At 40.2% G+C, this 13520-nt stretch overlaps 1 protein-coding gene across 1 annotated transcript; it reads right to left on the minus strand.

The window, feature by feature from the left end:
• Positions 1 to 436: 436 nt before the first annotated feature.
• Positions 437 to 1812, minus strand: LOC136764145 (fish-egg lectin-like). Its single transcript, XM_066717957.1, has 3 exons — positions 1606 to 1812; positions 1006 to 1348; positions 437 to 595 (listed from the first exon to the last, which is right to left on the minus strand). Exons 1-3 carry the CDS (start codon positions 1781 to 1783, stop codon positions 457 to 459), a joined length of 660 nt encoding a protein of 219 aa, XP_066574054.1. The 5' UTR covers positions 1784 to 1812; the 3' UTR covers positions 437 to 456.
• Positions 1813 to 13520: the final 11708 nt, after the last annotated feature.

A 13520-nucleotide genomic window follows, 5' to 3' on the forward strand; every position in this document is an offset into this window, starting at 1 on the left:
GTTCACTCACCTGCCCTATCAGCTCTCAGTTATTTAAGCAATGTAATTGAACAAATTAAGTGATTAAACATTTCCTGTTATTTTCAGCTCTCGTGTTGGTTGATAATACCATTTAAGGTTTCAATTAAACAAGTGAGCGCTCTGTTAGAACAAAAAACAGCAGACACAGGGGTTCGCCAAGATCATTGTTGAGAACCCCTGCCTACATTAAATGCTCAAACTTCTTGAAATGTCTGTTGCATTTAAATTAAGTAGCCAAATGTGTGATATGCATATTTCATTCGTTGCAATGGGGTATTTAACTTGTGTGCTAGTTTAGTACAAAGCTATGTACTAACCACGGGATCAGCTCCAGTTAGTACGCTCTTTCAGTTTGTTGCAATTGACCGATTGAATCTTTATTTATATTTATTGAAATCCAAACAAAGCAGTGGGGTCTCTGCTTGCTGTGAGCTCTCAGCTGCAGTCCAGGATTCGGTTGTCTTGGGTGATGACCCACAGATGACCCAGGTCAAAGGACACATGCTTGCACTTCCCACACTCGCTCATCTCTGTCCAGCCAGTGCCTGCAGGGTTACTGCTGGTGATCCCATCCCTGAGAGAGGGTACAGGATGAGGGGGGGAGAGAGGTAGAGACATGGAGAAGGAGAAAGTTAGAATTGTAATAATTAATGTAAACTGCAGTAACATCCCAATAGTTGTAATAATAGCAGTAATAACATCAATGACAATAATAATATGAATGAGATATTTAATTCAACATTAGTGTGACAATAACCCCTATTACCAGTATTAAATAAAATAATAGTAATAACATCAAGGACAATACAAAAATGAATTAAACATAATGCAAAAATAATGTGACTAATTATGATAATTAAGGCAGCAGTAGTTTAATAACAATAATAATATACATATAAATATTTATTACTAATGTTAAGTCACCCTGGATAAGGAATAATAAGAAATATACAAATAATAATAATATTTAAATTAACATCTCACCTGGTATAGACAGTACCAGCAGTGATGACCCCATACACACTGCCATCGCTGCCCACCTCCAGCATGGACAGTGTGCCATACACCTGCATCCACCCTGTCCCCTGGCACTGCTGTGGAGATACCACTGGACACACATAGACATTGCCATTGTAGTTCACCCCCCAGCAGCCCAGGGGCCCACAGCTTTGGTACTTGAGAGATCCTGCCCTGCCCTCCCAGGGGGCAGGAGAGCCAGGGCCCTTGTAACCCACTGTGGCCTGCAGGCCCAGGCAGTAGATGCCATCTGCAGTGCTGACCCCAGCCACGAACTGGTCACCACCAGCGTCAATCTGCTTCATTTGACCTGAGAGAGGACCTGGGGGAGAAGGGGGCAGGGGAAGGGGGAGAGGGAGAGCGAGAGAGAGAGAGAGAGAGAGGGAGAAAGAGGGGGGGCACAGGGAAGAAGCAGTGAGGGAGGTTAATTAACAAGAGCAAATAGTGAATTAAAAATTGGTATCCCTTCATCTTTCCCCTCTCTCCCATGCCCTCCCTCCCACCACCTACCCCTCTCCTTTCCACACCCTCCCCCAGCATCTCCATCTCCCTCTCCCTGCCTCTCACCTGGCACCTGTACCCAGTTGGCGCCCACGAGTTTCAAGACGGCGTTGGTGCTATTGATGCCCCAGATGCCTGAGGGCCCGACCGTGATGTGTTTCAGTGACCCAGGCAGGTGGTTCCAGCGATCCCCGTACAATGTGAAAATCAAGTTGTCTTCATTGGTGCCGAACACCTGCCCCATGCTGGCATCGATTTGCCGCAGTTGCCCTGCTACCTCCCTGCACTTCATGGCTGAGCAGAGAGGGAAGGAGGGTGATTGGGGGTTGAGAGGGATAGGGTGAGAGAGGTGATTGGGGGAGATAAAAATAATCACAGAGAGAGACTAAGAAGCAGATACACACACACACACACACACACACACACACACACACACACAGAGATAGAGTACAAATACGATCTCACCCCCATGTCCAGTGAAACACAGAGACAATGCTGGACACAGTCACACAAACAGTCACCCCACAAACGCCCCAAGAACAAGCAGGAACCAGTACAAGCCTGGCAGAGCATCACCAGGGAAGAAACCAAGCATCTTGTGATGTCTATGGGTTCCAGACTTCAGGAAGTCATTAATTGCAAAGGATTTGCAACCAAGTATTGAAACTCACAATTAAATTCATGATTATGTTAGTTTATCCAATTACTTTTGACCCCCTAAAATTGGGGGGGGGCACATATACAATTGGTGTTATTCCTACACTGTTCACACAATTTGGATGTTACTACCCTCAAATTAAAGATGAAAGTCTACACTTAATGATCATCTTCATTGTTTCCTTTCAAATCCATTGTGGTGGCGTACAGAGCCAAAATGATGACCATTGTGTCACTGTACAAATATATATGGACGTAACAGTAAATAAAATAATAATAATCTAAATAAGATCACAGGTTAACTGACAATTGCAGTTATCTGAGATGGTTACATGAGAACTTAAAAAAACATATAACATGAGTTGTGCAAAGTTGTGCAATCAAACTACAGGCACAACCGACTCACAGCTAAATAAATAATGCTAATCAGATAATAGTGTATTCTATGCCAAGATTATTTTTTAGCATTCATTCTCTCTCGGCTATTGCTTCTTCTAATTATCCGGCATACTAAACTGTATTATTATTATTATTATTATTATTATTTGTATTTTTATTGTTGTAGTTGTTTTTGTTGTCGGAGCGTCTTACCCTGAGTGCCAGACAGCAGGAGCTGCAGCAGCACTGTAATCACACAGGCTCTCATCACTGCTCTGTCTCTGCGTCTCCGTGTCTCTGTGTCCCTGCGTCCTTGTGTCTCCCTCTGTGCTGGAACCCCAGCCTGTGAACAGTTGACTATTATATAGAATCCCTTGGTAAAGCATACAGTGAGGGGAAAAAAGTATTTGATCCCCTGCTGATTTTGTACGTTTGCCCACTGACAAAGAAATGATCAGTCTATAATTTTAATGGTAGGTGTATTGTAACAGTGAGAGACAGAATAACAACAAAAAAATCCAGAAAAACGCATTTCAAAAAAGTTATAAATTGATTTGCATGTTAATGAGGGAAATAAGTATTTGATCCCCTATCAATCAGCAAGATTTATGGCTCCCAGGTGTCTTTTATACAGGTAACGAGCTGAGATTAGGAGCACTCTCTTAAAGGGAGTGCTCCTAATCTCAGCTCGTTACCTGTATAAAAGACACCTGTCCACAGAAGCAATCAATCAATCAGATTCCAAACTCTCCACCATGGCCAAGACCAAAGAGCTGTCCAAGGATGTCAGGGACAAGATTGTAGACCTACACAAGGCTGGAATGGGCTACAAGGCCATCGCCACACAGCTTGGTGAGAAGGTGACAACAGTTGGTGCGATTATTCACAAATGGAAGAAACACAAAATAACTGTCAGTCTCCCTCGGTCTGGGGCTCCATGCAAGATCTCACCTCGTGGAGTTTCAATGATCATGAGAAAAGTGAGGTATCAGCCCAGAACTACACGGGAGGATCTTGTTAATGATCTCAAGGCAGCTGGGACCATAGTCAACAAGAAAACAATTGGTGACACACTACGCCGTGAAGGACTGAAATCCTGCAGTGCCCGCAAGGTCCCCCTGCTCAAGAAAGCACATGTACAGGCCCATCTGAAGTTTGCCAATGAACATCTGAATGATTCAGAGGAGAACTGGGTGAAAGTGTTGTGGTCAGATGAGACCAAAATCAAGCTCTTTGGCATCAACTCAACTCGCCGTGTTTGGAGGAGGAGGAATGACCCCAAGAACAACATCTCCACCGTCAAACATGGAGGTGGAAACATTATGCTTTGAGGGTGATTTTCTGCTAAGGGGACAGGATAACTGCACCGCATCAAAGGGACAATGGACAGGGCCATGTACCATCAAATCTTGGGTGAGAACCTCCTTCCCTCAGCCAGGGTATTGAAAATGGGTCATGGATGGGTATTCCAGCATGACAATGACCCAAAACACACAGCCAAGGCAACAAAGGAGTGGCTCAAGAAGAAGCACATTAAGGTCCTGGAGTGGCCTAGCCAGTCTCCAGACCTTAATCCCATAGAAAATCTGTGGAGGGAGCTGAAGGTTTGAGTTGCCAAACATCAGCCTCGAAACCTTAATGACTTGGAGAGGATCTGCAAAGAGGAGTGGGACAAAATCCCTCCTGAGATGTGTGCAAACCTGGTGGCCAACTACAAGAAATGTCTGACCTCTGTGATTGCCAACAAGGGTTTTGCCACCAAGTACTAAGTCGAAGGGGTCAAATACTTATTTCCCTCATTAACATGCAAATCAATTTATAACTTTTTTGAAATGCATTTTTCTGGACTTTTTTGTTGTTATTCTGTCTCTCACTGTTAAAATACACCTACCATTAAAATTATAGACTGATCATTTCTTTGTCAGTGGGCAAACATACAAAATCAGCAGGGGATCAAATTATTTTTTCCCTCGCTGTAGTTTTACTACTTCTTACAACTATTTGGTTTTACATAGCCTAGAATGTATAAAACAAAAGCAGCGTTTTTTATAGTAGTGATTTTATCTGACAGTGGTCGTAGGGGGTTAGGGTTAGTAACTCTGAACCCCCCCGGAATTTCAAAACTCGACGCCTATACATACATACATACATACATAGGAAATGTAGTTCGTAGCATGCAGTGTGTCTGTGGACATTTGGACAGTAATGCTGCACTGTACACCCTGACATAGGCAAAGATATGCTGCAGGGTGACGGTCCTCACACAGACACAATTCACCCCCACATACGTTCTCCACATGATAACATGATTTGCGATGCTATATTCCAATGTTGCACAAAGATATGAGCCATGTTTGAATATCTCTCCTTTTTTGGCCAAGTCTGTGCAGGACACATTTTGTGTGGAAATTGCACAAAGTTTGAATATTGGGCCCAATGTGCTTTAACCATTACTTTTCAAAGACAAGCATCTTCCAAACACAACAGGCAACAATAGGGGGGCTTTATGATATTTTAAGAACAAGCAGGAACTAAAGACAGCTGAATTACAGGCCTGGCAGAGCATCACCAGGGAAAAAACCCAGAATCTGGTGATGTCTATGGGTTCCAAACTTCATTGACTGCAAAGGATTTGCAACCGAGTATTGAAACTCACAATTTAATTCATGATTATGTTAGTTTGTCCAATTACTTTTGAGCCCCTAAAATTGGGGGGGGCACATTGGTGTTATTCCTACACTGTTCACACAATTTGGATGTTACTTCCCTCAAATTAAAGATGAAAGTCTACACTTAATGATCATCTTCATTGTTTCCTTTCAAATCCATTGTGGTGGCGTACAGAGCCAAAATGATGACAATTGTGTCACTGTCCAAATATTTATGGACCTAACTGTATATTTTTTACCTTAGTGCCCCCCGTGCACTCCTACCAAATTACGACCCACATTTTTAAAGCATACATATAGGCTATTTAATAGAACTCTTAAATCCTCAGCAAACGGGCCTGCCCAGTGTTGCCTACTTTACTTATGTTACTAACTGTGCTCAAAATCCTGTTCAGAACATGGATGAAGTTGAAGATGCTGAACTGATATTTGGGGGGCTTTTTTAGCTCTTACTTTCAGTAATTTCCCTAATAATAACAACAGAATATTTTTGTGCATGTTTACAAACTATGTCTTTGGGAGACAAAATAGTACCAGAACTCACTTTTTCCCTATGATGATTCAGTACTCTTTAGCAATGTTATCACCTAAAAAACAACATATTACTAATTAGACAACATACAAACAGCATTTAAATTGTGATATGGGAATGTTGAAGTGTTATATTTGACAATTTCTAAGCTAAAGTAAGTTCCTTTTGTTAAAAAGACCCATTGGCAGTTTCTTAAGATTCAGACCTAAAAATAGGTCATTATATTTAATGTAACTAGTTGAATAATCATGAAACTAATGTGCTTTAGAAGTGGACCTTTTCTTCTATACATAGGAGCTAAAATTATTTTGGGGACTATCTTTTAAATAATAGAAAGCAAGCCTCGGAACGCTAACAATGCAATTAAAAATACGACATTATCCCATAGGGGACACCAGTTTGGGTGTCTATTCCCAGTTCCCCAGGACTAAACTACTGTACTTTAGAAGGGGACCATTTCTGCTATCAATAGGACTTAAAATTATTTTGGGGACATTCTTTTAAACATTATAAAGCAGGCCATGGAATGCTAACATCTGTCTTTTATAGATCAAATTGAAACAATAGTTACACCCAGTTCCAGAAGTAGTTCCCAAGCATGAAACTATTCAGCTGTGTGCTTCTATTAGTTTTAAATATTCTTTTCAGTTTAACAAATTCTAGAAAATGTGTAAAGATGATGATAATAATAATTATTCTCCTTCTTCATCTTCTTCCAAGTATTATTATTTTAATTGTTTAGTAAGTATAATTAATTAATTATTCATAATTATTAATATTTAAATTATGTATTGACATTTTTTATTTTAAAACAGAAGTTGCTGAAAGACAAAGAAAAAGTATTTTTCTGTTTTGGAAATTTTTCCACTGTTCCGGCATTCCGGGATTCACCCAGTCCCGGTCTGCCCATTTCTACAGTTATTTGAATAGGATCCATTCAGGAAACAGGCGAGACAGCTCAAGAGATGGTCAGATTGGGACTCCTTATACTTGCTGCCGTGTGACTCCTAACTTTATCAATCACTTTTATACTTGCATAAGTTCTCTTCCTAGTTTGTTGCCAAATCCTTCTCACTCTTCCTACTCTCTACAGTTACAATATCTTGCCTTCTCTCCCTTCTATAACTCTCTTCTGCTACAGGGACACTGCAATTGTAGCGATTGCGTGACACTTCGTCTCTTTGTTCCTGGTCGACATCAGTATGTGTTTTCTGGGGATTTAAATTTTTCCATCTCCTGCATTAAAAACACCCTCTGAGGTCACCCTCAGACAGATGAACTTCTCCCCTCCCCCAACCACCCCACTCCCCAACCCTCACAGACTCCTCTATACTACTGTTTAAATTCAAATTCTAGTTCATGTTCACCCCCCTGTAGAGATCTGCGGTAATCATGCCCCCACAAGTTTTTTGTTTTGTTTTAACAAACCCGTAATTTCTAAATAATTAAAATAAGCTGTGTCTTGCACCCCCTAAGAGCTCACATTCATCCCCAATCTAGTTCTTAGCTCGTCAAGGTTGAGAATAATTCCTGTTTTCCTTGCCTTGCTATATAGTGCTTTCATATAATATAAATTTTGTTTCTAGTGATCTGTGCTCTCTGAATTCTCTGCAGCTTAAAGCAGTACATACTTATTTTACCTGTTTTGTTTTCAGTGTGAGCACATCAATTTGTCCCCAACAATTGGTCCCTACGACAATTTGCCCCCATCATACATTCTCATTTGTAACCATGAATGTATGAAGTAATTGTAGATCCATAGAATATATAGTCCTTGAAGAGCTGAGTATAGTCTTTGAAGAGCTGAGTATTTTTGCAGGTATTATATATATTACTATAAAATAATTTCTACTTAAAATACACCAGAGATCTTTTGAAAAGCAATAATTTAGGAATTCTATTTTAAGTTTCTTCAAACAGTGTAGCATAAACTAACATGGATTTAAATCTGTCATATTTTTTATTGAATATCTGTGAACTTGAATACAGATTAAAGCTACACTATTTTAAAGCCCTTTTTAATGTATAATGCAAAATAAGAAAAAGTTACACAATCTAAATAACATACAACTGTAACTTAATATATTACGTGAGTTTGATATGTCTGCTTACCTGTGAATCTCAAATCCAAATGAATATACATTTGTCTGGCTAGTGATTTAAACTATGTGGGTGTGTTCTTATTTTAAATTCATTATAGGTAGGGCATTGCGTTTTTCCTGATTGGCTTTGTAACCTGTATTTTAAGTGTTATCATCTATGTGTCACTGTAGTCGCTAAAGTTAAAATATTAATAATTAAATATCTGTTTGAAAATCATCATAGAAGCTTTTTTGGTGCAATTTGAATAATTGATGTGTTTAAGGAAAAGCTCTGAGACACCTAAACATAGACATAAAGACTACAAAAGAAGCATGTCTTTTTATAAATGCATGCAGCACCTGCCACCTGTGTGCTGGAAATAACTAATGTTGCACAACTTACACATGATCTTGGTATCTCAATGGAAATGCAATAGGAGGCTGTAATTTAACATCATGAAAGCACATTTAGTCTGTGCTCATTATTCATCATTAGCATTAAAATGCTAACATGTCAGGTGTTGTATATCCACCTAACAATACAAAGGTCACTTTGGAAATCAGGATTTAAAGGAAATGTCTTTTCAGAAAGTAACAAGACTAAAAGTTTTAACAATTGCATTTTCCACAACTAAATAGACATAGGACATCTGAGGGACCCTTGTAGTGTATTATATGCAGAGTAATGTTATTTGTGTGGATAGAGAATGCATCTCTTATTCTGTTTATCTGCCTGTGTTTGCATGAAACCAAATTAAGTTTCCAGTTCCTATTCAAACAGCTCCTTTTTTGCAAATGAAATATATTTAAATCATGAGCAATCAAAGAATATTTGAGAAAGTACAAAATTATATGGATGCAGAGTTTAGAGTCTGCAACACACAATGTTATTTGATCTTGCTTCCAGTACTGTTTGACTGTATAGAATACACCTGTGTCCACAGTGCGGATCTAGGATCAATTGTAATTTTAACCATGCAATCTATATATATTTATACAAATATAAATAATTGGCATTAATCTCCCTCTGCTCACCTCCCCACTGAGTTGCTGATGTGAGGTAAGTGTATTGGCACACTTTGGCTGTCGTTGCATCATCCAGATGGACGCTGTACATTGGTGGTGGTGGAGGTGGGACCCCATAACATGAATGTGGTCATCCAGATCGGAGCCTTGCACTTCCATCACTTCACTCATGGCCACGTCGTTCTCCTGGTTGAGCTGAGCTGGAGTCTTGGATGTGCTGTAATCTATGCTCTGAGCAAGTAGGCACTACATATGTGTAGTCAGGTCGTGAATCTGTTAATAGTGTTATTTTATTTGGAGAAACAGTGTTGTATTTAAGTTGAATTCATTTCTGTATAAACAAGTTACACAAATATCTACAGTTTGAATCTTTCGTTTAGTTTGTAATAGAGAAAGACAGAAAAGGAAATAAGAGTTGAAACTAATTTGTGAACCGAAGAGAAACAAATGTAAAAATTAATCTAAATCTCTGATAGCGCTTTTCCACCAACATGGTGCCAGTGCTGGAACCGGAGCCGGTGCTCGGCCTGGGAACCAGCTGAACTTTTTGCGAACCGGTTTGGGAACCGAACACTGACGTCACTGGATGTGGGCGTTCCCAAGCGCGAAGTAGAAGTGGAGAATCACACCGCAGTAATAATCAGCACCAAGGCGGACTATGTCTTTGAAACCGTATTTAACCATCAAAATTAAACTCATTCCACGTCTACACACAACACAAATGCATTGTAAAAAACAAAACAAAATAATGCAAGAACACATGTAGACAAGCAGAAATGAAAATACGAATATGCAAAGATAACAGCCTTTTATTTTTATTTATTTTTATTTAAGGAATTTACACCGATTCGCTATTTCAGACACTTTTACTGTATTGAATAAAATACAAGATGCATTAACATGCATTCGTCACCGTGCATACAGTTCATTATGAATATACTTTGTATGAGTGGGTACATTTTCATTCATTTTGTGGCGTATTTTTACTTTTAATTTTGTTTAGAAAACAATGACTATAGGCTAGCCTATTGATTATGAATGCGGCTTGTTTTGCGGGTATTTGTGGCGCAGTCGTGGGCAAATCATTAAACTGTCAGACGATCTCAGGTGATATTAATGGTTTGATGGGAAATTCTGCTTATTTAAGAAGTCTGGGATGATGGTCCCAAATCATTGTTGCATTGTCCCTGTTGCTAGACACCACAACAATGCTCCTATGTTTTGAAAGTCGCTCTGGATAAGAGCGTCTGCTAAGAAATACATAATAATAATAATACATTGTCAGCACTCTGCTGACGTGTGATCGCAAAGCACTGTAACAGCGCTTATTGTGTATTTGATCTTCTCTTACTGTAGAATATGTATGTTTTGTGTAATTCGTCCTGTCCTAAGAAAATGAATTTATTCATTAATTATTAATCATGTGCAAACCAACCATGGACACGTGATTCGTAGGGGAACTGAATTCGGCGTAACACCGAATTTCTGCCAGTGGCGGTTGAGGGTTGATCTGAAAGGGGGAGACAGACGCAAGGTGGATACTGTGGTGCAAAAGTGCTAATCTTTGGTAAATCTCTCATTTAGTTCTGACATCTTGTTGATATATAAATTAATACAAGTTAATATGTAGCTATATTCAGAAACATGCAGAGCCATTTGGGGTGGCAGTGGCTGAAATTAAAAAAGGGACACTGCAGTCCGGGAATTATATATACACCGATCAGCCATAACATTATGACCACTGACAGGTAAAGTGAATAACATGGCACCTGTCAGCGGGTGGGATATATTAGGCAGTAAGTGAACATTTTGTCCTCAAAGTTGATGTGTTAGAAGCAGGAAAAATGGGCAAGCGTAAGGATCTGAGCGACTTTGACAAGGACCAAATTGTGATCGCTAGAAAACTGGGTCAGAGCATCTCCAAAACTGCAGCTCTTGTGGGGTGTTCCCAGTCTGCAGTGGTCAGTACCTATCAAAAGTGGTCCAAGGAAGAAAAAGCGGTGAACCGGCAACAGGGTCATGGGCGGCCAAGGCTCATTGATGCACGTGGAGAGCGAAGGCTGGCCCGTGTGGTCCGATCCAACAGACCACCTACTGTAGCTCAAATTGCTGAAAAGGTTCATGCTGGTTCTGATAAAAAGGTGTCAGAACACACAGTGCATTGCAGTTTGTTGCGCATCGGGCTGTGTAGCTGCAGACCAGTCAGGGTGCCCATGCTGACCCCTGTCCACTGCCGAAAGCGCCTACAATGGGCATGTGAGCATCAGAACTGGACCGCGGAGCAATGGAAGAAGGTGGCCTGGTCTGATGAATCACGAGTTCAAGGTGTTGACCTGGCCTCCAAATTTTCCAGATCTCTGTCCAATCGAGCATCTGATCCATGGAGGCCCCACCTGGCAACTTACAGGACTTAAAGGATCTGCTTCTAACATCTTGGTGCCAGATACCACAGCACAGACCTTCAGAGGTCTAGTGGAGTCCATGCCACAACAGATCAGGCCTGTTTATAATCCATAACATAGCATCTGTATCTGCTTGTGTTTTGTAACAGATAACCTCTTTTAGATTTACTCTCTCTTACTTTCTGTTCTACAACATTCTTTCAATTTTAAATCAACATATCTTTCTCTTAATAAGGAAATAAGGTTCCTTGTTTAAAATAATACAACTGTCTACTGTCTTACTTACAGCATCATGTCTTTATAATAAAGCATTTCAGAATTTACATTTCTCCTAACTTAAATTTACATTTACAAAAGTAAACAAAAATATACATGTGTTTCTCTTACATGAAATACAGCACTTTGTATGAATAGTATAGCCTTTATTAATAACATAAATCATATGGACAATGTAAATCCATATTACCAATATAAATGCTACTAGTGGAAATGTGCTTTGTTAACTGTGTGCGTTTCATGAGTGTAAAATACTGTCAGCTACTCCGTTTTAACATGATAGGAAAAATAACTAAATTATAAAAACATAATAATAAGTATATGTGTAGAATTAAGGCAGTTCTGAAGGCGAAAGGGGGTCAAACACAGTATTAGTATGGTGTTCCTAATAATCCTTTAGGTGAGTGTGTATATATATATATATATATATATATATATATAATGATTCTTATTTTATTACTATATATATATAAAAATATATTAATTAAAAAAAAAAAGGAAATCGGTCTCAGTATCTTAAAAATACAACAACTACAAAGGAGTTAGGGGCTTCCAGTTTTCAAAATACAAAATAAAGGGTTGCCAAGCAGTGGAGAACCTTTCAACAGATCCCATTATGGATTTCTTTAGTATTTCGTGCTACCCCAAAAATAGGAAATAATGTCATTAAAAAATCTAGTACTTTCATATATGTCTCATAGATGGCTGACAGGGATGCCCGGGAGTGTGGGCACATGTCGTATTGCAGGATACACATATCCCAAATAGCAGCAACCAATTGAAATTTACAGGGAGATTCCAATAAGCTCTGAGGCCACAAATCCAGTATGTTCCATTGGTGGATGGCATTAGGGTATTATAGGTGAAGTTATGATAGAGCATATGTTGGTATTTTATTTCCGTTATGTTACGTGAGCCGAGAACTCCAACTCCCTCGCTGGAGGGAGGCGTTTTGACATATATATTTCAGAGCCCAATTTCAGAGAATACATTCTCCCTCTTGTTACATTAAGTTGGCCAAATCCCCATCCCCCCACCGGTCGACTATACCATGTTTGATTAGGGTAATGAGTACAGAGGGAGTTGCTACAATTGTTCTTTTGTCACCATCGTGTGAGATTGGAAGTGATGCCTCACTCTACGGGTTCTGCCCCTAGCAGGGCACCACTGTCAACCCCTGCAAGTACATGCATACATATCCAACATTTTGATACATTTAATGCTTTCCCAAAAGCTGCAATAAATTGGTGAAAGGTGTTCCGTTCTTCTCCAGCGTGATGCATATGGTGGGGATCCTTTGTTGTGGAAGTGTTCTGCACCAACCACAAGCTGCAGAGGAATAGTATGAAGAATCCTGAGGGAAGAAGCAGAAGTTACTTTACCGACTGTAAAAGACATATTGTAGGACAATTGCAGCTGCCACCCTGGGAAGGTAAAGGGATTAGTTATTAGTCTTATCATACAACTTTACTTGTGACCAGTGTTTCCACCGAGAACCGCCCACCTGTCCATCAACACAGACCGAGGAGTCTGTGGCGAGAAAGACAACATGCAGGCTAGACCAATGAGGGTGTAGGCCCGCACGAGGTGGGAGATGGCGAACCATGACATGGGAGCCAATAAGGGGAAGGGAGGGCGGGGCAGAAGATCCAGAGAGATGTGTGCAAAGGGCCTGCACATAGGACAGAAGGTTGTCCTTGAAGGGTGCCGAGGGGTCCGTTGGGCCCCAAAGGTCACTAGGCAATTGCATAGCCCATCCAGTCATGAGCTCATAGGGAGAAAGTGAGGTTTGACGGGACGGGGCAGCACGCAGCTTATATAAGACAGCGGGTAGAGCCACCGTCCAGCCTTTTCCTGAAGAAAGGAGGGCCTTCGTGAGGCTCTTCTTAAGCGTTCCACATGACCATTGCTTTGTGGGTGGTAATGTAAAAGCGTTGTCTGACATCCAAGAGAAGGCAGG

This window comes from Amia ocellicauda, chromosome 12 (genome assembly GCF_036373705.1).
Source record: "Amia ocellicauda isolate fAmiCal2 chromosome 12, fAmiCal2.hap1, whole genome shotgun sequence".
NCBI lineage: Eukaryota > Metazoa > Chordata > Actinopteri > Amiiformes > Amiidae > Amia > Amia ocellicauda.